Here is a 27,022-nt window from a genome sequence, read left to right as displayed (position 1 = left end):
TTAGTATGGAAGCCCTCAGATCATATCTTCTGATGGACCAAGGGTCTTTCACATCAACGCTACATTGATGATCTCTACATACTGACCTATGAAAGAATTTACAAAGCAAGATTATTATCAACAATGTAGGCCTTTGTCCAAATCATTTTTAAGATGTACTGGCCTACTCCATGGAGCCAGGATTGATATTCTGGTGGACCCAACATTCTTTCATGTCAACGCTACATTGATGATCTCTACATACTGACCTATGAAAGAATTTACAAAGCAAGACTATTATCAACAATGTAGGCCTTTGTCCAAGTCATTTTTTAAGCTGTAGTGGTCTACTCTATTGAGCAAGGATTGATATTCTGGTGGATCCAACATTCTTTCTTGTCAACGCTACATAGATGATTTCTACAGACTGACCTATGAAAGAATTTGCAAAGCAAGACTATTATCAACGGAGTAGGCCCTTTCCCAAATCATTATTAAGCTGTTGTGATCTACTCTATGGAGCCAGGATTGATATTCTGGTGGATCCAATGTTCTTTCAAGTCAACGCTACATTAATGATCTCTACATACTGACCCATGAAACAATTTATAAAGCAAGACAATTATCAATGATGTAGGCCTTTTCCCAAATCATTTTTAAGCTTTAGTGGTCTACTCTATTGAGCCAGGACTGGTAAGGCCATTTTTAATTTTAGTTTGGTACAAAAATTCTCAAAAGTAGCCCAATCTACCATCTGCATATAGAAGACTATGTACTTTGAATAAGACCTACTATCTGTTCTCATTAGAGGTCAGGGTGGGTCAATTGGTTATACACAGAGATTTAGTTTTGGGTGGGTGTAGGACGCTTAGCCCAATGGTTGCCCTTGGGTGACCCAATCTTTATGATCCAAGCAATGAGAGCAGGTAGTTTAGAAACCTAAGGTGCAGAGAAATGGTGACCGTGAGGTACCTTAAATTACTGGGGGTGAGTGATAGCATTTTAATACGCACCTCACTTTTGAACAAACACATCTGATTGTCTTGGCTTCCGACCAAAACTAGTTCAAAGGAACGTTCATAATTCTGGGTGGTCACACCATCATGACATGTTGCACATCTCCATTTATTTAATTCTTGTTGTTCTTTAGGTTGTCACAAGGATTTTTTTTGGAGACGTGCCACCTAAAGATCCAGGAATGTGTATGGTCATAATATTCTTCATACCCCTGTAACCAAAGCTTCCCCTTATAAAAAGAGACAAATCACTCATATTTGACTCTTGGAGATACCGATGTGACAGAGCAAGTATAATTTGGGCCCAAGACCCTAAGTTTTGGTGACTGCAGACCGTTGTAAAGTGAGATGATTCAAAAAGAAAGGAGGTAGAACAAGACAGCCCTACTAACAATAGCAAAGCAGAAAAGTCAAAGACAACAGTCTGGTTTATGAAGGAAGAAAAGGAAAGAAAAGGAAAGAAAGAAAGAAAGACAGAAAGAAAGATAGAAAGAGAAAGAAAGAAAGAAAAGGAAAGGAAAGAAAAAGAAAGAAATAAAGAAAAAAAGGAAAGAGAGAAAGGAAAGAGAGAAAGGAAAGAGAGAAAGGAAAGAAAGAAAGGTCAGAAAGAAAGAAAGTAAAGAAAGAAAAGAAAGAAAGAATTCCAAAAATTCAAGTTGAGAAATGGTGCCAATTTAAAGAGGACTTAACTCTAATACCACGAAAGGAAAGAAAGAAAGAAAGAAAGAAAGAAAGAAAGAAAGAAAGAAAGAAAAAGAAATTCCAAAAATTCAAGCGGAGAAATGGTGCCAACCCTGATGAGGACTTAACTCTAATACCACAAAAGAAAGGAAAGAAAGAAAGAAAGAAAGAAAGAAAGAAAGAAAGAAAGAAAGAGAAATTCCAAAAATTCAAGCGGAGAAATGGTGCCAACCCTGATTACAACTTGAACTCTAATACCATCCATTTGCAAATAGCCTCTTCAGCTTCAGAAAGGAAGAGAACTCTACTGGTGGGGTTAGGGTTCAAGTCTTCTTTCTCTCTGAAGAGGCTATTTGCTTATTCAAATTCCTACAGGAGCATTTCATGGCCAACAAGTCTTCTTACGTTAAACAATCTCCACAAGACTACCTATCAGAGGCCTCTCACCCAATTCAAATCATCTCCTGCTTTGCACTGATGAGGTGGCAAACAGTCCAAAACAAGTCTGTAAATTAAGGGTCTCGTTTGTTATCTAAGTCATGTGGCAAGGTACTTGATATTGAGTTTCATGGTTGCTACTTTCAATAGGTGACACTAGAGTTCTTGAGTCTTGACTTCTTCTCGGAAGAGGATATTGAATATTTTGGTGATCATTTTTGGACTTCACCCAAAACTAGCATATACCAGTGGAGCTTTATTTTTTTTTCTGGGGATAGATAGTAGATAGATAGATAGATAGATAGATAGATAATACTCAGACATGTTAGGCCTAGAAAGTTTTATGAACTCTCTAAAACCTGCTATTTAGAAGAAAATGAGAGTTTAGTGCGTCCCGCGCCGTTGTGTAATATTTATACTAGGCTGCAATGAAACTGAGCGCGCAGTAAGCAGAGAAGTGAAGACTTACAGCTCGGTGCGGACCTCCCTGCACGTAAACCTATATATACAATACAGCAGCCTACGTTTTCAACACTGGATCAACCCTGCCATCTCCTGGCGTGGAGCAGGCACACCGCACATCCGGCATCAATATTTCAGGCATGCATTTCTTAACGAACCACAAACAAAATAATGCCAACAATGAAATGTAAATGTAGCAGAGCTGGCTTTGTCAGAACCATGTAAATCTACAGATGTACAGAGAATTCTAGACATTCTGGCAAAGTTAACAAGTATGTTTAAAGGGGTTGTGCCCGAGCTCGAAGGTCCTCACACAGCATAGAATATTTCTATTTTTTTACCCAATTTTTCAGCATTTCCTATCAGTGGGAGTCACCCCCGAAATACATTTATAATAAAGCTTTGTAACTGGAACAACCCGCCCACTCCACCCACAATTCAGCTCCTTTCCTTCCATATTACACGACGTAGTCTAATACACATGAACTATAAAACCATTGGCTTCACCCGGTCCACGTATTCGATACTAGTGCTGACAACCTGCTCATTGGTGATGGATACCAGGTGTATGGCATGTGATCTTTGCCAAAATCTGAAAAAAGTAAAAATCAGATCATGTTTAGGAATGAGAGAGGCAAACAGACCATTATTAAAGGGATCTGTCACCAGGACAAAAGTAGGGACATTTTGCTCTTATTTAATTTCCGCTGTTCTCCTGAGTGTTGCGCCGTTTTTCTTTTTAAAATCCGCTATATGGTTGCAGAGATATAGGCTTTTGTATTCAATACTAATTTTTATGGTGTTTACTCTTTGATGTCCTGTGTCTAGGCCACGCCTCCCCGGGTAAAGACCATAAACAGTAGCACAAAATAAAAAAGACCATATCTCTGGAACCATATGGCAGATTTTAAAAAAATAAAAAGTGGAATAATCAGGGGAATAGTGGCAATAAAATGAGAGCAAAAACTGGACTCTTTTTACCTAGTGACAAGTACATTTAAAATTAGACAGACTTTCACTATTGTCATTCAAGAGCCATAAAGTGTATTCTGCCAAGAGAGGAGGCCAGAGAGGAGGGGTACAAACAAAAAAAAACACAAAAGAGGGTGAATAAATGACTACGTGTAACTCCATCTGCAAACACTTTCAACCGATCTGCAATGTAATAAAATGTGTTGCTAAGCTACAAGCTATTACAGAAGTTCATTAAAGGACATTTTCCACAAAGCTGCCAGACATTGTGGGACTAAAGACTGATAGGGATCCTCATTCTGAAGGAAAACTGGGGTTCACTTACTTTTTTTTTTTAACATTTAATTGGCTGCTAAATATGTAACAGGCGGTTTGTTAGTGACGGCTTCCTGCCGGAATACATTGAGCTCGTCCCTGAGATGGTCCTTTATTCCCGTTCCATAGAGGAGTCTATTACGCAGCAACGCTATAAAGCGCTACTCTTCATTGAAGTCAAGGATTTAATGTATGACCTGCCATTGATAAAATACCGCCTGCTCCTCCATTGAATTAGTCACATGACCGTGTTTATGTACGGCAAGAGCGGATAAGAATAGGATCTGTTTGATGCAGTCTATTGTGTAGAGAGACAATTTGTCCAGATTGATAAAACTTATAAAAAATTGGGTTTAGCACAATTTTTGTGGGTGAGCTTTCCCCTGAGAGATATTTTAATGGCCATTTCTTTTGGTCTAAGAGGTGTCTAAGCTCTACCATCACTAGCCATATTATCTCTCACTTTCCGGAGGTCTAGGGGCCAACGTTTCTCCTTCCAGAGAGTGCCAAGCCAGTGTAAGGAGACTTATGGGGGGAATCTCCTAGCTTTTCCCTGACAGATATTTTAATGGCCATTTCTTTTGGTCTCAGAGGTGTCTAACGTCTACCATCACTAGCCGTAGTATGTCTCACTTTCTGGAGGTCTAGTGGAGAATGTTTCTCCTTGCGAAGAGTGCCAAGCCAGTGTAAGGAGACTTATAGGGGGGGTCTCCTAACTTTCCCCTGACAGATATTTTAATGGCCATTTCTTTTGGTCTCAGAGGTGTCTAACCTCTACCGTCAATAGCCATATTATCTCTCACTTTACAGAGGTCTAGGAGGGAACACTTCTCCTTACGGAGAGTGCCAAGCCGGTGTAAGGAGACTTATAGGCGGGGTGGTCTCTTAACTTTCCCCTGACAGATATTTTAATGGTCATTCCTTCTGGTCTCAGAGGTGTCTGAACTCTACCGTCAATAGCCATATTATCTCTCAGTTTCCAGAGGTCTAGGAGCCAACGTTTCTCCTTGTAGAGATTGCCAAGCCAGTGTAAGGAGACTTATGGGGGATCTCCTAGCTTTTCCCTGACTGCTATTTTAATGGCCATTTCTTTTGATCTCATAGGTGTCTAATGTCTACCATCACTAGCTAGCTATAGTATTTCTCACTTACTTGAGGTCTAGTGGAGAATGTTTCTCCTTGCGGAGAGTGCCAAGTCAGTATTATCTCTCCCTTTCCAGAGGTCTAGGGGGGGAAATGTTTCTCCTTGCAGATATTGCCAAGCTGGTGTAAGGAGACTTATGGTGGGTCCTCCTAACATTCCCCTGACAGATATTTTAATGGCTATTCCTTTTGGTCTCAGAAGTGTCTAACCTCTACCATCACTATCCATATTAGCTGTCACTTTCCAGAGGTCTTAGAGGGGAACGTTTCTCCTTTCGGAGAGTGCCAAGCTGGTATAAGGAGACTTATAGGAGGGAGTCTTCTAACTTTCCCCTGACAGATATTCTAATGGCCATTTCTTTTGGTCTCATACGTGTCTAACGTCTACCATCACTAGCCGTAGTGTCTCTCACTTTCTGGAGGTCTAGTGGAGAATGTTTCTCCTTGCGGAAAGTGCCAAGTTGGTGTAAGGAGACTTGTAATGGGGTGGTCTCCTAACTTTCCCCTGACAGATATTTTAATGGCCATTCCTTTTGGTCTCAGAGGTGTCTAACCTCTACCGTCAATAGCCATATTATCTCTCACTTTCCAGAGGTCTAGGAGGGAACATTTATCTTTGCGGAGAGTGCCAAGCCAGTGTAAGGAGACTTAAAACAGGGGCGATCTCCTAACTTCCCCTGACAGATATTTTAATGGCCATTCCTTTTGGCCTCAGGGGTGTCTAACCTCTACCATCACTAGCCATATTATCTCTTAGCATTACTCACTGTCCGGAGGTCCAGGGGGACCGTTTCTCCTTGCGGAGAGTGCCAAGCCGGTGTAAGGAGACTTATAGGAGTGAGTCTCCTAACTTTCCCCTGACAGATATTTTAATAGCCATTCCTTTGGGTCTCAGAGGTGTTTAACCTCTACCGTCACTAGCCATATTATCTCTCACTTTCCAGAGGTCCAGGGGTAATGTTTCTCCTTGTGGAGAGTGCTAAGCTGGTGTAAGGAGCCTTATAGGAGAGAGTCTCCTAACTTTCTCCTGACAGATATTTTAATGGCCATTCCTTTTGGTCTCTGAGGAGTCTAACCTCTACCGTCAATAGCCATATTATCTTTCAGCATTACTCACTTTCTGTAGGTCTAGGAACGTTTCTCCTTGCGGAGAGTGCCAAGCCAGTGTAAGGAGACATAACGGGGGCGGTCTCCTAACTTTCCCCTGAGAGATATTTTAATGGCCATTCCTTTTGGTCTCTGAGGTGTCTAACCTCTACCATCACTAGCCATATTATCTCTCAGCGTTACTCACTGTCCAGAGGTCCAGGTGGGACCCTTTCTCCTTGCGGAGAGTGCTAAGCTGGTGTAAGGAGCCTTATAGGAGGGAGTTTCCTTATATTCCCCTGACAGATATTCTAATGGTCATTCCTTTTGGTTTTAGAGGTGCTGCTAACCTCTACCATCACTAGCCATATTATCTCTCACTTTCTGGAGGTCTAGGGGCCAACGTTTCTCCTTGCAGAGAGTGCCAAGGAGACTTATGGGGGGGTCTCCTAGCTTTTCCCTAACCGATATTTTAATGGCCATTCCTTTTGGTCTCAGAGGTGTCTAACCTCTACCATCACTAACCATATTATCTCTCACTTTCCGGAGGTCTGGGGGGGGACGTTTCTCCTTGCAGAGAATGTCAAGCCGGTGTAAGGAGACTTATAGGTGGGTCTCCTAAGTGTTCCCTGACAGATATTTTAATGGCCATTCCATTTGGTCTCAGAGGTCTCTAAGCTCTACCATCACTAGTCAAATTATCTCTCACTTTCCGGAGGTCTATGGGGGAACGTTTCTCCTTGCGGAGAGTGCCAAGCCGGTGTAAGGAAACTTATTGGCCATGTAATGCTCTTCTGGGAATTTAAATATTCAGAAGGAAGAAGACTTGATATCTGGCACCACCTATGGGATGTAGCAATACAAAAAGTCTAAATCGACTGTTTAACAAGTCTTGCCACAAGACTTAGGATAAGAAGCCATATAAGAAACTTTATTTACAGACATATGTTTCAAGGTGTAGCACCTCCTCCAAATCAGATCTCTTGCTTTGCAGTGAGGAGGGGCTACACCCTGAAACATATGTCTGAAAATAAGTTTATTATTTGGCTTTTTATCCAAAGTTACATAGTTTCTATGTAATATGTAACTATGTAACTTAGGATAAGTAGCCAAATGAGAAACTCTATTTGCAGACATATGTTTCAGGGTGTAGGTCCTTCTTAGTGCAAAGCAGGAGATTTGATTTGGTTAGGAGACTTTCTTATTTGGCTTCTTATCTTAAGTTACTTAGTTACTATCTAATATGTAAATATGCAACTTAGGATAAGAAGCCAAATAAGAAACTGTATTTGCAGACATATGTTTCAGCGTGCTGCTCCTCCTCAGTGCAAAACTGGAGATCTGATTTGGTTAGGAGACAGGCCTCTGACTGAAGGACTAAGGTGGAATGGTTAAACTCGTGAAGATTGCCTATAAGTCTCCTTTCGCCGATTTGGCATTCTCCGCAAGGAGAAACGTTCTACCTTAGATCTCTAGTCAGAAACTTCTTACCTAGCCAAATCAGATCTCTTGCTTTGCACTGAGGAGGGGCTACACCCTGAAACATATGTCTGAAAATAAGTTTATTTGGCTTTTTATCCAAAGTTACATAGTTTCTATGCAATATGTAACTATGTAACTTAGGATAAGAAGCCAAATGAGAAACTCTATTTGCAGACATATGTTTCGGGGTGTAGCCCCTTCTTAGTGCAAAGCAGGAGATTTTATTTGGACAGGAGACTTTCTTATTTGGCTTCTTATCCTAAGTTACATAGCTACTATCGAATATGTAAATATGCAACTTAGGATAAGAAGCCAAATAAGAAACTCTATTTGCAGAAATATGTTTCAATGTGTTGCTCCTCCTCAGTGCAAAGCAGGAGATCTGATTTGGTTAGGAGACAGGCCTCTGACTGAAGGACTAAGGTGGAATGGTTAAACTCGTGAAGATTGCCTATAAGTGTCCTTTCGCCGATTTGGCATTCTCCGCAAGGAGAAACATTCTACCTTAGATCTCAAGTCAGAAACTTCTTACCTAGCCAAATCAGATCTCCTGCTTTGCACTGAGGAGGGGCAACACCCCGAAACATGCCTGAAAATGAAGTTTCTGGATTGGCTTCTTATCCTAAGTCTTGTAGCAAGGTTTGTTAAAGGTTCAATATTGACTTTTCCGATTACTACATCCAATAGGTGGCTCCAAAGATCAAAACATCTTCCTTCTGAAGAAACTATTTACATTTCACTTTACGGAGGGGTGATATCCCATCTACAGTTCACCTGACCCTCAGCCAATCAGTGGTTTCAGTAGTCGGGGGTCTGTTCAGTATGACATCACTTCTTGTAATACCGGTCAAGCAATGTGGAACTTCAGTCGGCCATGTACGTGATGGCAAGATAGAATAGTGACTTATAGGGTGTCTACTTCCAGGGAGTATCATCTTTCTTCGGGTGAGAAGCTAATTTATATATATTTTTCCCAGGGAGCATTACCTGGCCTATAAGACGCTCTACACCAGCTTGTCACCTCCTCAAAGTCTAGTAATGCCCTTGACCCACATCAATGCTGATATACTTTTTATTCACAATATTTCACAGAATATGAAAAGTAGTGAAAAACCTCTAGGACTGAGACCCCCACCAATTCAAAGTGGAAAAACCTCTGGGGCTGAGACCCCTACCGATTCAAAGTGAAAAATCTCTGGGGCTGAGACCCCCACCGATTCAAAAAGGGGTATATGTAGTAGTGTGAATGGAGTATTGTTGAGAATGTTCATCCATTTAAAATGCAGGTTTCAGAGCCCTGATCTTGGGACTCCCAGTAATCACCAAGTCATCACTAAAATAAGAATAACCCTTTAAGCACTTTCTTAAAGGGGACTTGCCACTTGCCATAAACATGCAATTTTTTTACGCGGTATAAATGGCCATATTCTCCTGAATCCGGCGATATTTTTCTTTTATTCCTGCGCCTCTCTATTCCTGAGATATGGCCTTTTATAGAATGCTAGTCTTTTTGTCCAACTAGGCGTGATTATCATTGACACGCCCACAAAAAAGAGTTTATAACTACGCCTACTTGGATAAATAGACTAGATTTATATGGAAGTCAAAAGGGGCTGTATCTCAGGAACGGAGAGGCGCAGGAACAAAAGAAAAACATCGCCGGATTCAGGAGAACAGCGGCTTTCACATCAGGTTAAAAAAGTAACATACTTTTTGTTAAGTGACTGGTGCTCTTTAAAGGAGTAGGTTCTTCACAGTAAATGAAAAGGGACAAACTAGAGACAAAGGTATGAGTAAACTCAATGCCAGGCAGCTGCTTTCATACATGAGGGGAAATCAACAGGCCGAATGTGAGTTATTCCTTCTATCCGCTTATTGTGGAAATGCCGCCACCATGTGCATCTGGAAAGCCGCAGCCGTTTAGAAGAATTAGGCCTGGCAAAGGCAGAAGTAAGTGAATATACATTACACGACCCAAGGTGATGAGTGTGCAGAATACGTGCATATTATATTTCAATGGTCTAAAGAGGTCGTATTTAGCTGTAAGTGGCATCAGCAGTATTACTACGGCGAAACACAGACATAATCAGAAATAATGAAGTAGGTCATAACAGACTAAGCATCTTCATAGCGTAGACATTACACACACCGGGCTAATGCTGAGATAACAGCGAGGAACGAGAGGGAAGCCATGCTAAGATGATAACCGAGTTATATAAATTCAGATGACCTCACGAGGGAGCCCCCGAGGACTAATCTGCTCTTTTTGCAGTGTAGGGCGGTATTATATTGGATACGTAAGGCAGTATTATGTGTGTACTATATGACAATATTAACATGGTTGTCAACCTATGTGCATTGGGAATGCTCCTTCTAAAAATGGTGGTGTTTAACGGACCACCCGAAAGAGGGCAATCCCAATCATGGGGCGGAACTTAAACACCCCAATTTTACCATCCAAGTTGATGATGAGTATTTATTATCTGATGCTACATACAGTAATACTTGAGCACTATATGATGGTATTATATGGGCTATATAGCGTATATACACACTTATCCGCAGAGCTGTTTTGACTTTTTACTGAGAACCCATCAAATGCCTCTTGTTTGGCTCTTGACGCTTGTTCTTCCAATTGATGGTGCATCCAAAAGCTACAAATATTAAAGATATGAATACTTATTTAAAGGGGCATTCCAGCCTACAAAAATTATCACCTACCATTAGATATGGGATAATTTTTAGACTCCAGTCTGTCACCTATCCATTAGATAGTGGATAATTTTTTAGACTGCTGTGGGTCACCTTCCCATTAGATAGTGGATAATTTTTACACTGCTGTGGGTCACCTTCCCATTAGATAGTGGATAATTTTTAGACTGCTGTGGGTCACCTTCCCATTAGATAGTGGATAATTTTTAGACTGCTGTGGGTCACCTTCCCATTAGATAGTGGATAATTTTTAGACTGCTGTGGATCACCTTCCCATTAGATAGTGGATAATTTTTTAGACTGCTGTGGGTCACCTTCCCATTAGATAGTGGAGGATTTTTAGACTGCTGTGGGTCACCTACCCATTAGATAGTGGATAATTTTTAGACTGCTGTGGGTCACCTTCCCATTAGATAGTGGATAATTTTTAGACTGCTGTGGGTCACCTTCCCATTAGATAGTGGAGGATTTTTAGACTGCTGTGGGTCACCTACCCATTAGATAGTGGATAATTTTTAGACTGCTGTGGGTCACTTTCCATTAGATAGTGGATCATTTTTAGACTGCTGTGGGTCGCCTTCCCATTAGATAGTGGTTATTTTTTAGACCGCTGTGGGTCACTTTCCATTAGATAGTGGATCATTGTTAGACTGCTGTGGGTCACCTACCCATTAGATAGTGGATAATTTTTAGACTGCTATGTGTCATCTACCCATTAGATAGTAGATAATTTTTAGACTGCTGTGGGTCACCTTCCCATTAGATACTGGATCATTTTTAGACTCCGGTATGTCACCTACCCATTAGGTAGTAGATAATTTTTAGACTGCTGTGGGTCACCTACCCATTAGATAGTGGATCATTTTTAGACTGCTGTGGGTCACCTTCCCATTAGATAGTGGATAATTTTTAGACTGCTGTGGGTCACCTTCCCATTAGATAGTGGATAATTTTTAGACTCCTGTGGGTCACCTACCCATTAGATAGTGGATAATTTTTAGTCTGCTGTGGGTCACCTACCTATTAGATAGTGGATAATTTTTAGACTGCTGTGGGTCACCTTCCCATTAGATAGTGGAGAATTTTTAGACTCCTGTGGGTCACCTTCCCATTAGATAGTGGAGAATTTTTAGACTGCTGTGGGTCACCTACCCATTAGATAGTGGATAATTTTTAGACTGCTATGTGTCACCTACCCATTAGATAGTAGATAATTTTTAGACTGCTGTGGGTCACCTTCCCATTAGATACTGGATCATTTTTAGACTCCGGTATGTCACCTACCCATTAGGTAGTAGATCATTTTTAGACTGCTGTGGGTCACCTACCCATTAGATAGTGGATCATTTTTAGACTGCTGTGGGTCACCTTCCCATTAGATAGTGGATAATTTTTAGACTGCTGTGGGTCACCTTCCCATTAGATAGTGGAGAATTTTTAGACTCCTGTGGGTCACCTTCCCATTAGATAGTGGAGAATTTTTAGACTGCTGTGGGTCACCTACCCATCAGATAGTGGATCATTTTTAGACTGCTATGGGTCACCTACCCATTAGATAGTGGATAATTTTTAGACTGCTATGTGTCACCTACCCATTAGATAGTGGATAATTTTTAGACTTCTGTGGGTCACCTTCCTATTAAATAGTGGTTATTTTTTAGACTGCTGTGGGTCACCTACCCATTAGATAGTGGATAATTTTTAGACTGCTGTGTGTCACCTACCCATTAGATAGTGGATAATTTTTAGACTGCTGTGGGTCACCTACCTCTTAGATAGTGGATCATTTTTAGACTCCTGTGGGTCACCTTCCCATTAGATAGTGGATCATTTTTAGACTGCTATGGGTCACCTACCCATTAGATAGTAGATAATTTTAGACTGCTGTGGGTCACCTACCTATTAGATAGTGGATAATTTTTAGACTGCTGTGGGTCACCTACCCATTAGATAGTGGATTATTTTTAGACTGCTATGGGTCACCTACCCATTAGATAGTAGATAATTTTTAGTCTGCTGTGGGTCACCTTCCCATTAGATAGTGGATAATTTTTAGACTGCTGTGGGTCACCTTCCCATTAGATAGTGGATAATTTTTAGACTGCTGTGGGTCACCTACGCATTAGATAGTGGATAATTTTAAGACTGCTGTGGGTCACCTACCCATTAGATAGTGGATCATTTTTAGACTGCTGTGGGTCACCTTCCCATTAGATACTGGATCATTTTTAGACTGCTGTGAGTCACTGACCATTAAATAGTGGATCATTTTTAGACTCCAGTGTGTCACCTACCCATTAGATAGCGGACAATTTTTAGACTGCTGTGGGTCACCTTCCCATTAGATAGTGGATAATTTTTAGACTGCTGTGGGTCACCTTCCGATTAGATATTGGATAATTTTTAGACTCCGGTGTGCCACCTACCCATTATATAGTGGATAATTTTTAGACTCCTGTGGGCAACATCGGACTGGCTACTGGAGAAATCTCCAGTAATGCCAGGCCTGGATTCAGGTACTTGCATTGCACTCTGGAGCTCTCACCTGAGCTCTAGAGTGCAGCCGAAACTGTACTGCGAGCGTCGAGTGATTGATTCCCCGGCGATTGCGGTTCAGTTCATGTCAGCTGCAGACAGGCCAGGGTGATCTCCGGTGCTCTCACCTGAACTCCGGAGATCAGCCCGGCCTGTCTGCAGCTGTCATGAACTGAACCGCAATCGCCGGGGAATCAATCACTCGGCGCTCGCTGTACACTCTCGGATGCACTCTGGAGCTCAGGTGAGAGCTCCGGAGTGCAATGAAGGTACCTGAATCCAGGCCTAGCATTACTGGAGATTCCTCCGGAAGGCCAGTCCAACGCTGCCTGTAGGTCACCTACCTATAAGATAATGGATAATTTTTAGACTGCTGTGGGTCAGCTTCCCATTAGATAGTGGATAATTTTTAGACTGCTGTGCGTTTCTTCATTTTTGTGGTATCAGGGACTGCTTGACTATCTTTGGCAATGCCGTAGATTCTTCCTGACTCCAAAAGCAGGATATATACCAGGAGACATTAGTCCTCATTTCTGGAGGTCTTGGAGGTCTCCATAGTAGGGGGACATCTACCAGGTTATCACCTATCTAGTAGATGTGTTTTCATTTTGGAACACTGGAATAGGGGTTGTCCACCTTTCGTGCCATTATTTTTTTTACATAAATGCATGTATTTTTTGATTTTTGGATAGAAATTACTTTTTATAATTGGGTTTCGTTAAAAATGAGACAATTAATCTGCAAGAGACGGCGGCGAGTGATAAGGCCGCAAGTAAAGATCCTAAGTACAACACGCGGCATGGACGCAGCTCATAAATAGTCATCGCTCAGTCCTTGCTGAAGGCGTCCCGAGTCCCCGGCAGCCAGGTGCAGCTTCATGCACTATTAACTGACTCCATCCCTCCGGAACGCCACCGTGTGCCTGCCATACCATGCAACGTTCTACAGAAGGGTCCAACAAAGATGTGGCTGGTATCACCCGAAAGCGATAAATTCCATCATAGATAGATAGATAGATACATGGATGGAAAGATAGATAGAGGGATAGATAGAGGGACATATAGATACAGTGCCTTGCGAAAGTATTCAGCCCCTTGAATTTTTCAGCCTTTTCCCACATTTCAGGCTTCAAACATAAAGGTAAAAGTGTTAATGTTCTGGTGAAGAATCAACAAGTGGACACAATTGTGAAGCTGAACGATATTTATTACTTATTTTAAACTTTTTATAAAAAATAATAAACTGAAAATTGGGACGTGCAATATTATTCATCCCCTTTAAGTTAATACTTTGTAGCGCCCCCTTTTGCTGTGATTACAGATGCAGTTTCTTGGGGTATGTGTCTATCAGTTTTGCACATCGAGAGGCTGAAATTCTCGCCCATTCTTCCTTTGTAAACAGCTGGAGCTGAGTGAGGTTGGATGGAGGCGTTTGTGAACAGCAGTTTTCAGCTCTTTCCACAGATTCTCGATTGGGTTTAGGTCTGGACTGTGACTTGGCCATTCTAACACCTGGATACGGTTATTTGTGAACCATTCCATTGTAGATTTTGCTTTATGTTTGGGATCATTGTCTTGTTGGAAGAGAAATCTCCGTCCCAGTCTCAGGTCTTTTGCAGACGCCAACAGGTTTTCTTCAAGAATGGTCCTGTATTTGGCTCCATCCATCTTCCCATCAATTTTAACCATCTTCCCTGTCCCTGCTGAAGAAAAGCAGGCCCAAACCATGATGCTGCCACCACCATGTTTGACAGTGGGGATGGTGTGTTCAGGGTGATGAGCTTTGTTGCTGTTACACCAAACATATTGTTTGGCATTGTGCCCAAAAAGTTTGATTTTGGTTTCATCTGACCAGAGCACCTTCTTCCACATGTTTGGTGTCTCCAGGTGGCTTGTGGCAAACTTTAAACAACACTTTTTATGGATATCTTTGAGAAATGGCTTTTTTCTTCCCCCTCTTCTATAAAGACCAGATTTGTGCAGTGTACGACTGTTGTGCTATGGACAGACTCTCCCACCTCAGCTGTAGATCTCTGCAGTTCATCCAGATCATGATCCTGATCATGGGCCTCTTGGCTGCATCTCTGATCAGTCTTCTCCTTGTGTGAGATGATAGTTTGGATGGACGGCCGGGTCTTGGTAGATTTGCAGTGGTATGATGCTCCTTCCATTTCAATATGATCGCTTGCACAGTGCTCCTTGGGATGTTTAAAGTTGTGGAAATCTTTTTGTAACCAAATCCGGCTTGAAACTTCTCCACAACAGTATCACGGACCTGCCTGTTGTGTTCCTTGGTCTTCATGATGCTCTCTGTGCTTTACACAGAACCCTGAGACTATCACAGAGCAGGGGCATTTATACGGAGACTTGATTACACACAGGGGCTTATATTTATCATCATCAGTCATTTAGGACAACATTGGATCATTCAGAGATCCTCAATGAACTTCTGGAGTGAGTTTGCTGCACTGAAAGTAAAGGGGATGAATAATATTGCACGCCCCAATTTTCAGTTATTTATTTTTTATAAAAGTATAAAATAAGCAACAAATATCGTTCACCTTCACAATTGTCTCCACTTGTTGTTGATTATTCACCATAATATTAAAATTTTTATCTTTATGTTTGAAGCCTGAAATGTGGGAAAAGGTTGAAAAATTCAAGGGGGCGAATACTTTTGCAAGGAACTGTAAGTGGACTTTCTGTATTAGCCTATGTGGCAATATTTCGGTTCTATCACAAACCCTTTCTCAAGCCATATCTCAAAATTATCGAGTACATTTCTTTAACCCCTTCACGACCTAGGAAGTATTTATACGTCCTAGGTCACCTCCCTCCCGTTACCGCGAGGTCCGCATTATTCCCTGCACATGTCTGTTGATCTGATCGGAGATCCACCCGTGCCTGTCAACCCCTTAGATTGCACTGTCAAAATCTGACAGCGTGATCTAACGCACTCCGGCGGGGATTTCTCTGTTCCCCGCCGCTATCGGCGGAACCATGACGCGATCACAGGGCTCAGGGTTGCCATTACAGGACGCTGCCACTGTCATGACTCACTTCCTGTGAATGCCGGCAAAACCCCCAAAAATGGGCCGGAGAAAATTGCGGGCACCTTTCCAAAATTGTGCATAAATAATTTTATTTCAAGCATGTGACGCTCGTTCACACTCCTCTGTGACAAGTAACAGGTGTGGGCAATATGGAAATCACCCCTGAAACCAGATAAAAAGGGGAGAAGTTGGCTCAATCTTTGCATTGTGTGTCTGTGTTTGTCACACTAAGCATGGAAGACAGAAAGAGGAGAAGGGAACTGTCTGAAGACTTGAGAACCAAAATTATTGAAAAATATCAGTAATCTCAAGGTTACAAGTCCATCTCCAGAGATCTTGATGTTCCTTTGTCCGCAGTGCGCAACATAAAGAAGAAGTTTACAACCCATGGTGCTGTAGCTAATCTCCCTGGATGTGGACGACACAGAAAAATTGATGAAAGGTTGCAATGCAGAATAGTCTGGATCATGGATAAGCCCCAATCAAGGTCCAAAGAAATTCAAGCTGTCCTGCAGGCTCAGGGGGCATCAGTGTCACCTAGAACTATGCGTTCACATCTGACTGAAATGAAACGCTATGGAGGAGACCCAGGAGGACCCCACTGCTGACACAGAGACAGAAAAAAAGCTTAACTGCAGTTTGCCAAAATTTACGCAAGTAACCACAATCCTTCTGGGAAAGTGTCTTGTGGACAGATGAGACCAATATAGAACAATATCGAGACCCAGGAGGACCCCACTGCTGACACAGAGACAGAAAAAAAGCTTAACTGCAGTTTGCCAAAATTTACGCAAGTAACCACAATCCTTCTGGGAAAGTGTCTTGTGGATAGATGAGACCAATATAGAACTTTTTGGTAAAACACATCATTCTACTGTTTACCGAAAACAGAGTGAGGCCTACAAAGAAAAGAACACAGGACCTACAGTCACACATGGTGGAGGTCAGAGATGTTTTGGGGTTGTTTTGCTCCCTCTGGCACTGGGGGCCCTGACTGTGTGCAAGAGATCATGGAATCTGAAGATTACCAAAGAATATTGGGTGGCAATGTAGTGCCCGGTGTCAGAAAGCTGGGGGTGTGTCCTAGGTCATGGGTCTTCTAGAAGGACAATGACCCCAAAGAGACTTCGAGAAGCAACAGATATGGCTCATCATTGCGCTCGGCCCTCTACAGTGTAATTCTCCCCTATGCATAGAGCATGAAAAACCATACAGGGGTCCAGTCACACTTATCCCTGCCGGAGGAGGCACCACTGACTCTGATGGGCTGGGCACCCAGATATGGCACCTTGTTATTTGAGCACTGTTTGGTATTGTTATATGGACATTATTTGACATTGCTGCTTGGGTATTGTTTGGCATTGTTATTTGTGGACTGTTTAGCATTATTTGGGTACTCTTTGGCATTGATATTTAGGCAGTGTGTAGCTTTATTATTTGGGCACTTTTGGGCATTATTTGGGCACTGTTTGACATTATTTGGGTACTCTCTGGCATTGTTATTCTGCATGGGGTAGCATTGTTATTTGGGCACTGTTTGTTATTATTTGGGTACTGTGTAGCATTATTACTTGAGCACTGTGTGACAGTATTTCAATATTCTTTGGCATTGGTATTTGCAACTCTATAACACTGTCATTTGGGGAATGTTGGGCATTATTTGGGCACTGTTTGTCATTGTTATTTGGGCACTGTTTGGTATTATTTGGGTACTGTTCGGTTATTTGGGTACTGTTTAGTTATTTGGGTACTGTTTGGTATTATTTGGGTACTGTTTGGTATTATTTGGGCACTGTTTGGTATTATTTGGGCACTGTTTGGTATTATTTGGGTACTGTTCGGTTATATGGGTACTGTTTGGTATTATTTGGTTACTGTTTGGTATTATTTGCGTACTGTTTAGTTATTTGGGTACTGTTTGGTATTATTTGGGTACTATTTGGTTTTATTTGGGTACTGTTTGGTATTATTTGGGTACTGTTTGGTATTATTTGGGTCATGTTTGGTTATTTGGGTACTGTTTGGTATTATTTGGGTACTGTTTGGTTTTATTTGGGTACTATTTGGTTTTATTTGGGTACTATTTGGTTTTATTTGGGTACTATTTGGTATTATTTGGCTACTGTTTGGTATTACTTGGGTACTGTTTGGTATTATTTGGGTACTGTTTGGTTATTTGGGTACTGTTTGGTTATTTGGGTACTGTTTGGTATTATTTGGGTACAGTTTGGTTATGTGGGTACAGTTTGGTTATTTGGGTACTGTTTGGTTATTTGGGTACTGTTTGGTATTATTTGGGTACTGTTTGGTATTATTTGGGTACTGTTTGGTTATTTGGGTACTGTTTGGTATTATTTGGGTACTGTTTGGTATTATTTGGGTACTGTTTGGTTATTTGGGTACTGTTTGGTATTATTTAGGTACTGTTTGGTAATATTTGGGTACTGTTTGGTTATTTGGGTACTGTTTGGTTATTTGGGTACTGTTTGGTATTATTTGGGCACTGTTTGGTAATATTTAGGCACTGTTTGGTTATTTGGGCACTGTTTAGTATTATTTGGGCACTGTTTGGTATTATTTAGGCACTGTTTGGTATTATTTGGGCACTGTTTGGTAATATTTAGGCACTGTTTGGTTATTTGGGCACTGTTTAGTATTATTTGGGCACTGTTTGGTATTATTTAGGCACTGTTTGGTATTATTTGGGCACTGTTTGGAATTATTTGGGCACTGTTTGGTATTATTTGGGTACTGTTTGGTAATATTTAGGCACTGTTTGGTTATTTGGGCACTGTTTGGTTATTTGGGCACTGTTTGGTATTATTTGGGCACTGTTTGGTATTATTTGGGCACTGTTTGGTAATATTTAAGCACTGTTTGGTTATTTGGGCACTGTTTGGTAATATTTTGGCACTGTTTGGTATTATTTCGGTACTGTTTGGTATTATTTGGGCACTGTTTGGTTATTTGGGCACTGATTGGTATTATTTGGGCACTGTTTGGTATTATTTGGGCACTGTTTGGTTATTTGGGCATTGTTTGGTATTATTTGGGCACTGTTTTGTATTATTTGGGTACTGTTTGGTATTATTTGGGCACTATTTGGTATTATTTGGGCACTGTTTGGTAATATTTAGGCACTGTTTGGTTATTTGGGCACTGTTTGGTAATATTTGGGCACTGGTATTATTTCGGTACTGTTTGGTATTATTTGGGCACTGTTTGGTATTATTTGGGCACTGTTTGGTATTATTTGGGTACTGTTTGGTATTATTTAGGCACTGTTTGGTTATTTGGGCACTGTTTGGTATTATTTGGATACAGTTTGGTATTATTTGGGCACTGTTTGGTATTATTTGGGCACTGTTTGGTATTATTTGGGCACTGTTTGGTAATATTTAGGCACTGTTTGGTTATTTGGGCACTGTTTGGTAATATTTGGGCACTGTTTGGTATTATTTCGGTACTGTTTGGTATTATTTGGGCACTGTTTGGTTATTTGGTCACTGATTGGTATTATTTGGGTACTGTTTGGTATTATTTGGGCACTGTTTGGTTATTTGGGCACTGATTGGTATTATTTGGGTACTGTTTGGTATTATTTGGGCACTGTTTGGTTATTTGGGTACTGTTTGGTATTATTTGGGCACTGTTTGGTATTATTTGTGTATTATTTGTGTCCTGTTTGGCATTGCTATTTGGGTACTGTGTTGCTTTGTTATTTGGATACCGTTTGTCGTTCTTATTTAGGTACTGATTATTATTGTTATTTGGGCACTGTTCAGCATTATTTGGGTACTGTTTGGTATTATTTGGGTACTGTTTGGTATTATTTGGGCACTGTTTGGTAATATTTAGGCACTGTTTGGTTATTTGGGCACTGTTTGGTTATTTGGGCACTGTTCAGCATTATTTGGGCACTGTTTGGTATTATTTGGGCACTGTATGGCATTACTCTTTGGGCACTGTGTAGCTTTGTTATTTGGGCACTGTTTGCCATTGTTATAATACAATATATTCATACACTGTATGTACAGTAGTAACTGGTGATATATATATTTGTACACTGTATTGTACTATTTTGGCACTGCGTGGCATCATTATTGGCTCTATTTTGGCACTGCATGGCAATGTTATTGGCGCTATTTTAGCACTGCATGGCACTATTATTGATACTATTTTGGCACTGGTATTGTCACTATTTGGTCATTGCATGGCACTGTTATTGGTAATACTGGTAGACAATGTGCAGTATTTTCACGCTGTGTAGCAGTATTTCAGCACAGTATGTCCCTGTTATGTGGACATACAGTGACATGCTATGGCCGTAGTACACAGTATGGGATTATTTGGGCACTGTATGGCGCCATAATTTCGGCTCTGTATAATACTGATAATTAGAAACTTTATGGTATGGGAATTTGTACTCTGTATGCCATTCCCCTTTGGATTGTGTACGCTACTGAAGACTGAACACTGTATAGCAGGTATATTTGTGGACTTTAAGGCACTATATGGGCATTATATGTCGCAAGCTATAGTACTATTTATTAGTTAGTATATAACATAGCTAGTTGTATATTATGATTCTATTTGTGCACTGTATGGCCTGTTATTTGGGCACCATATGTTAATGGTAATAAGGCACCATATGGCAGTATTATTAGTTACTACATAGCATAGCTAGTTGTGCATTATTACTCTATTTATGCAATGTAAGGCCTGTTATTTGGGCACCATATGGCAGTATTATTAGTTACTGCATAGCTATTTGTACATTATTACTTTATTTGTGCACTGTATGGCCTGTTATTTGGGCACCATATGGTAGTAGTAGTATTAGTTGCTATATAACATAGCTAGTTGTACATTATTGCTCTATTTGTGCACTGTAAGGCCTGTTAATTGGGTACCATATGGCAGTATTATTACTTACTACATAAAGTAATAATGTACAACTAGCTATACTATGTAGTAACTAATAATAATACTGCCATATGGTGCCCAAATAACAGGCCAAACAGTGCACAAATAGAGTTATAATGTACAAATAACTATGCTAGTAACTCTATATGTGCACTGTATGACCTGTTATTTGGGCACTACATGGCAGTATTATTATTAGTTACTATATATCATAACTCGTTGTACATTATTACTCTATTTGTGCAATGTAAGGCCTGTTATTTGGTCACCATATGGCAGTATTATTAGTTACTGCATAGATAGTTGTACATTATTACTTTATTTCTGCACTGTATGACCTGTTATTTGGGCACCATATGGTAGTAGTAGTATTAGTTACTATATAACATAGCTAGTTGTACATTAGTACTCTATTTGTGCACTGTATGGCCTATTATTTGGGCACCATATCGCAGTATTATTATTAGTTACTACATAGCATAGCTAGTTGTACATTAGTACTCTATTTGTGCACTGTATGGCCTATTATTTGGGCACCATATGGCAATATTATTATTAGTTACTACATAGCATAGCTAGTTGTACATTATTGCCCTATTTATGCACTGTATGACCTGTTATTTGGGCACCATATGGCAGTATTATTATTAGTTACTACATAGAGTAATAATGTACAACTAGCTATGCTATGTTATAACTAATAATAATACAGCCATATGGTGACAAATAATAGGCCATACAGTGCACAAATAGAGTAATAATGTACAAATAGCTATGCTATGTAGTAACTAATAATAATACTGCCATATAGTGCCAAAATAAAAGGCCATACAGTGCACAAATAGAGTAATAATGTGCAAATAGCTATGCTATTTGAGCACTGTATGGTGTTATTCGGGAACGAAATGGCAGTATTATTATTAGTTACTACATAGCATAGCTAGTTGTACATTATGACTTTATCTGTGCACTGTATGACCTGTTATTTGGGCACCATATGGCAGTATTATTATTAGTTACTATATAAAGTAATAATGTACAACTAGCTATACTATGTAGAAACTAATAATAATACTGCCAAAAGGTGCCCAAATAGGCCATACAGTGCACAAATAGAGTAATAATGTACAAATAGCTATGCTAGTTGTGCACTGTATGGCCTGTTTTTTGGGCATTATATGGCAGTATTATTATTAGTTACTACATAGCTTAGCTAGTTGTACATTATTACGCTATTTGGGCACTGTATGGCCTGTTATTTGGGCACTATATGGCAGTATTATTATTAGTTACTACATAGAATAGCTAGTTGTACTTTATGACTGTATTTGTGCACTATATGGCCTGTTATTTGGGCACCATAGGTTAATAATAATAAGGCACCATATGGCAGTATTATTAGTTACTACATAGAACAGCTAGTTGTACATTATTACTTTATCTGTGCACTGTATGGCCTGTTAATTGGGCACCATATGACAGTATTATGATTAGTTACTGTATAGCTATTTGTACATTATTACGCTATTTGTGCACTGTTTGGCCTGTTATTTGAGCATTATATGGCAGTATTATTATTAGTTACTGCATAGCTATTACTCTATTTGGGCACTGTATGGCCTGTTATTTGGGTACTATATGGCAGTATTATTATTAGTTACTACATAGAATAGCTAGTTGTACATTATGACTGTATTTGTGCACTATATGGCCTGTTATTTGGGCACCATATGACAGTATTATGATTAGTTACTGTATAGCTATTTGTACATTATTACGCTATTTGTGCACTGTTTGGCCTGTTATTTGAGCATTATATGGCAGTAATATTATTAGTTACTGCATAGCTATTACTCTATTTGGGCACTGTATGGCCTGTTATTTGGGCATTATATGGCAGTATTATTATTAGTTACTGCATAGCTAGTTGTACATTATGACTCTATTTGTGCACTGTATGGCCTGTTATTTGGGCCCTATATGTCAGTATTATTATTAGTTACTGCATAGCTATTACTCTATTTGTGCACTGTATGGCCTGTTATTTGGGCCCTATATGTCAGTATTATTATTAGTTACTGCATAGCTATTACTCTATTTGTGCACTGTATGGCCTGTTATTTGGGCCCTATATGGCAGTATTATTATTAGTTACTGCATAGCTATTACTCTATTTGTGCACTGTATGGCCTGTTATTTGGGCCCTATATGGCAGTATTATTATTAGTTACTGCATAGCTATTACTCTATTTGTGCACTGTATGGCCTGTTATTTGGGCCCTATATGGCAGTATTATTATTAGTTACTGCATAGCTATTACTCTATTTGTGCACTGTATGGCCTGTTATTTGGGCCCTATATGGCAGTATTATTATTAGTTACTGCATAGCTAGTTGTATATTATTGCTTTAGTTGTGCACTGTATGTCCTATGCTAATAATGATTAGGCACCATATGGCAGTATTATATAAGAGCTATACGGTATAGTGCATACCAACAGAGGGCACCTAACGGGGCATCATCCAACTTAAATTACACGATTAAAAAGAGATTGTCCTTATGCAATACTGTACATTTCCCCATGGTCCAGATATTTCACATCTACAGATTTTTAGGGTCTGTAAAGCCCCCCATGACCACAAAATAGAAACACGTAGGACTAAAGTAAACCGTAGAAATGTAAAGCTCAGTACGTTGTCACTATTGTATAGACACCTGATAGCATAAAAAGGCAATAAACACCCAATAATAAACCCGGGTGTAAAGGGCAAAGTCACACAAGAACAAAGGAAGCCTGAGATTGACTAATAAAGATGTTTTATAAACTTTAAATCCTCATCGATCACCATTAAAAACCGTCTGCGGTCACCGCCACTGCGTAAAAATAAGAAATAACGACATATGGGGGGACACAAAACATACAGGGGGACGAAAAACAAAGGGCAAGGTAATATCAGCAAGGCAATATGTAATGCAAACAAGCAGCTGTGGTCTGAATCCCCCCACCGCCGCTGCAGCCCCTTCATCATCCAGCTCCATATTTAACTGGGCTGCATGTTGTGTGACAAGAATTAAGTCAGTAGCGGGATGGGATGACAACACGCGTCAGATTATTAGACCTCGGCCAATGAGATTTATAGAGCGATGAAAAAAGAAAAAAAAAACGACGCGATGAACTGAATGATAATGTGTCGCGATAAATCACTCGCTCAAAGTACAGTTTATGAAGCAGTTCCGTAAACTACGGAAAAGGTAATGGCGGCGGATGGACGCCAAAAGAAAAACTTAAAAAAAAAACAAAAAAAAAGCGATGCTCCAAAGTCATTACAAATGAATGAATAATAATAATACCGCCACATGGGTGTAATGTAGTATAACCGCAACTATGAACTTGGTAAACTCTACAATTACAGGTTCCGTTAAGTAAATAATCAACAAAAGGGTTTCAGACCATCATTACATAGAAGTGCGATGACCATCGGATATCAAAAAAGTGCAATGCGGGTATATACACTTATATATAAATATGAAGTTGGGGGGAGGGGAGCTTCGAAGCTGTACGAGCGCAGGAGAAATGACTGCAGATGTGCTTTGCAAAGCACAATCCAAACAGTAAAGTGAGGACCCGGCATTGTCTTGTTGCAGAAAGGGGGGGGGGAGGGAAAAAAAAATCTGCACCATCGAAAACAACCGAAGTCAACAGCTTGCCTCTCGAAAGCAGAAAATAAAGAAAGTATCTGATTTCCGATCGCATGCGGTGATTAAACATCTTTGTGTGTAGAAGGTGGAGAAGGAAGGTGGTGGTGGTGCTGGTGGTGGAGGGGGAGTTGGATTTTTATCCCCTCCCCCCTCCAAAAATGGCATCAAAGCAATCAAAATGGTAATGTTCAGCATGAATGGGGCCCCATCCCCCATCAGAAACTCTGCAGACTTTTCTCCATGTTCGAAAAAAAAGAAAAAAAACAACACCCCTTTTTCCGAGCGCAAAATGGAAGCTTCCACTACCAAACTGAGAGTGCTGTTGACGGATCCTAAAAAAAAAAAAAAGGTTTCCAAACTCGAGAAGAAGTAGGAGAAGAAGCTTGGAGGAGATACGAAGGATTGGGATGGGTCGGAAGGAGAAGGAGAAGGAGCTGTCTTAAGTTCGGTGCTGAAAACTGCTGCATTCCGAAGGAAGAGCTCGATCGATTCCATTCCGAACGAGGGGGGGGGGGAGGAGGGTTCGGAGAGGTGGAAAGAAATATGAAAGCTAGCACAAATTCGCCCTAGGGTGTCAAAAAAAGGCAAAATATCATGGCCCCCCTCTTATCCCAACCGAAACACGCGAGACGTGGTGCGAAAGTTACAGTTGCGCATTTCGCTACATCGAGAGAGGAAGAAGAAAGCTTTTTCAATGGCATCTGTCCATGGTGCTGAAAGGCGCACGACCACACAACACACATTTGCCTCCCCCTCCCATTTCCGGCACAGCACAACCAAGGGAGGAGGGCTAGAAGAGGAGGTTGGGGAAAGGGAAAAGAAGGGGGGGGAGAACTACACTTCTGGCAAGCAAGTATGTCTCCTGTTATACAAATAATATGTTTGTGTACAGATTACCATGACGTGGTAGCTGGGCACGCACAATTCGATCAAAATGTGCCCTAACGAATCCCACGCGCTATGAAACACGTAGAGATATTCGGATACTAAAGAAGGAAACTTTTAACTTTGGTCAACGGCACCTGTTTACGACGACTTACGAGGAGGGCGCGTAGTAAACTTTTGCTTCTTTTTACTTCCGGCAATCGTAGAGTTAACTTTAGAGAGTAAAAGTGAGAGGAGGAGTAAAAAAAAAAAGTGCTGAATGGATCGGCTGCCGCAGCAATCTGCAACAAAGGGGACTTCCAACACCCATCTGCTGCTGCCGAGCCGCCGGTGAAATAGATGAAAAATGAAAACCCACCACCTCCTGAAATCAAAGTCCTCCGAAGAGTGACACATGGGTTTTTTTCATCTTACACCTACCCTAAAAGCATGTCGTCCAACTCAAGATGGACGCCTAGAAAAAAAAAGCCAAAGAAAAGCCATGTAAGTAGTGAGTGTGGTTCTAGAAGAAAATGGTGCACGCGGTGAACTCAACAACCTTGACGGAGCTCAACCGGAATCCTACACTTTGGAAGGGTGTTGACTAAGTAAGAGAATGAGTCGATACAACATCATGTTACCGATGTGTCATCGAGGCATGTGTCATAATTCATCTTGGATGGACTCTTTTAGAAATAAGTTCTTCTTCCTCCCACCTTGGACTAGATAGGACAAAAGTGTAGTCAACAACCATCTACAAGAGTTCTGGTGGTCCAAATACAAGACCTCGAAGAGCGAGAGAAAGAGATGAGAGTCAACCCACCTCCCCCTTCCCTTCGGCAAGAGTCGAAAGATGTTAATGATGTGATAGATGGATCTCAATGAGTATCTCCTACCTCGTTTTCGTAAATATCCATGGAAAACACACAAAAAAGGAACTAAGATGGGTCTACTTCTCTTCCATGGCCATGATGATCCCACCATGAAAGATGCCAAGCTGATAAAGTTTGTCATCCTTGCAGTGCACAGCTGTACTCCATCACAACACAACCAATCCAAGGAGCACCAAACCAGGGGAAAGGACATAAAAAATAGCCAAAAAGAAAAAACAAACCCCAACAACCGCCGCATTTACCTGTGGATCTTGCTTCATCCGTGCAAGTAGTTTTTAAGGAGGTAAGGAAAATATGGAATCTATGGTTCCTTGCGCAAACAAAGTATATCCAGGAAGAAAAAAAAAAAAAAAGAAAGAAGAAGAAGTAATGTCACGAGAAGGAGGAGGAAGGAGAAAGTGTTTCAAGTTTGATGGAAATGGGGAGGAACAAAGAAGCAAGTAAACACACTGTGAGTGTGCAAGGCAGTTTCCCCCAAGCCAGCTCATAAATATTCAGGTCTCGTCCTAATCTCCACGCAGCAGCACCGCATTACTTCCAAATCCTTGTTGCTTGCTCTAGCAAAAGACAAGAGAGGGAGGGGGCAGGGAAAGAGGAGGGAGGGGAGGAAGAAGTAGTGAGAGAGGGAGGAGAAAAAGAGAAAGGGGGAGAGAGGGGAGAAAGGGAGGGGGATGTGGGAGAAGAGAGAAGCTAGGGGAAGGGTAGGGAGGAAGGAGGGGGAAGAGTGGGGAAAGGACAAGCAAGGGGGGCGCAAAAATGGGGGAGA

The 27,022-nt window shown here is 40.8% G+C and overlaps 1 protein-coding gene across 1 annotated transcript in view; it reads right to left on the bottom strand.

Annotated features, from left to right (window-relative positions):
• Positions 1-26,603, bottom strand: part of PHF21B (PHD finger protein 21B) — a 164,294-nt gene extending 137,691 nt beyond the window's left edge. Inside the window, exon 1 of the mRNA XM_075344209.1 lies at positions 26,499-26,603. Within this exon, the coding sequence (XP_075200324.1) occupies positions 26,499-26,516 (18 nt within the window). The 5' untranslated portion in view covers positions 26,517-26,603. The remainder of the gene's footprint in view (positions 1-26,498) is intronic.
• Positions 26,604-27,022: the final 419 nt, after the last annotated feature.

This window comes from Anomaloglossus baeobatrachus, chromosome 4, assembly GCF_048569485.1.
Source record: "Anomaloglossus baeobatrachus isolate aAnoBae1 chromosome 4, aAnoBae1.hap1, whole genome shotgun sequence".
In the NCBI taxonomy this organism is placed as follows: Eukaryota; Metazoa; Chordata; class Amphibia; order Anura; family Aromobatidae; genus Anomaloglossus; species Anomaloglossus baeobatrachus.
This window is presented reverse-complemented; position numbering and strand designations above follow the sequence as displayed.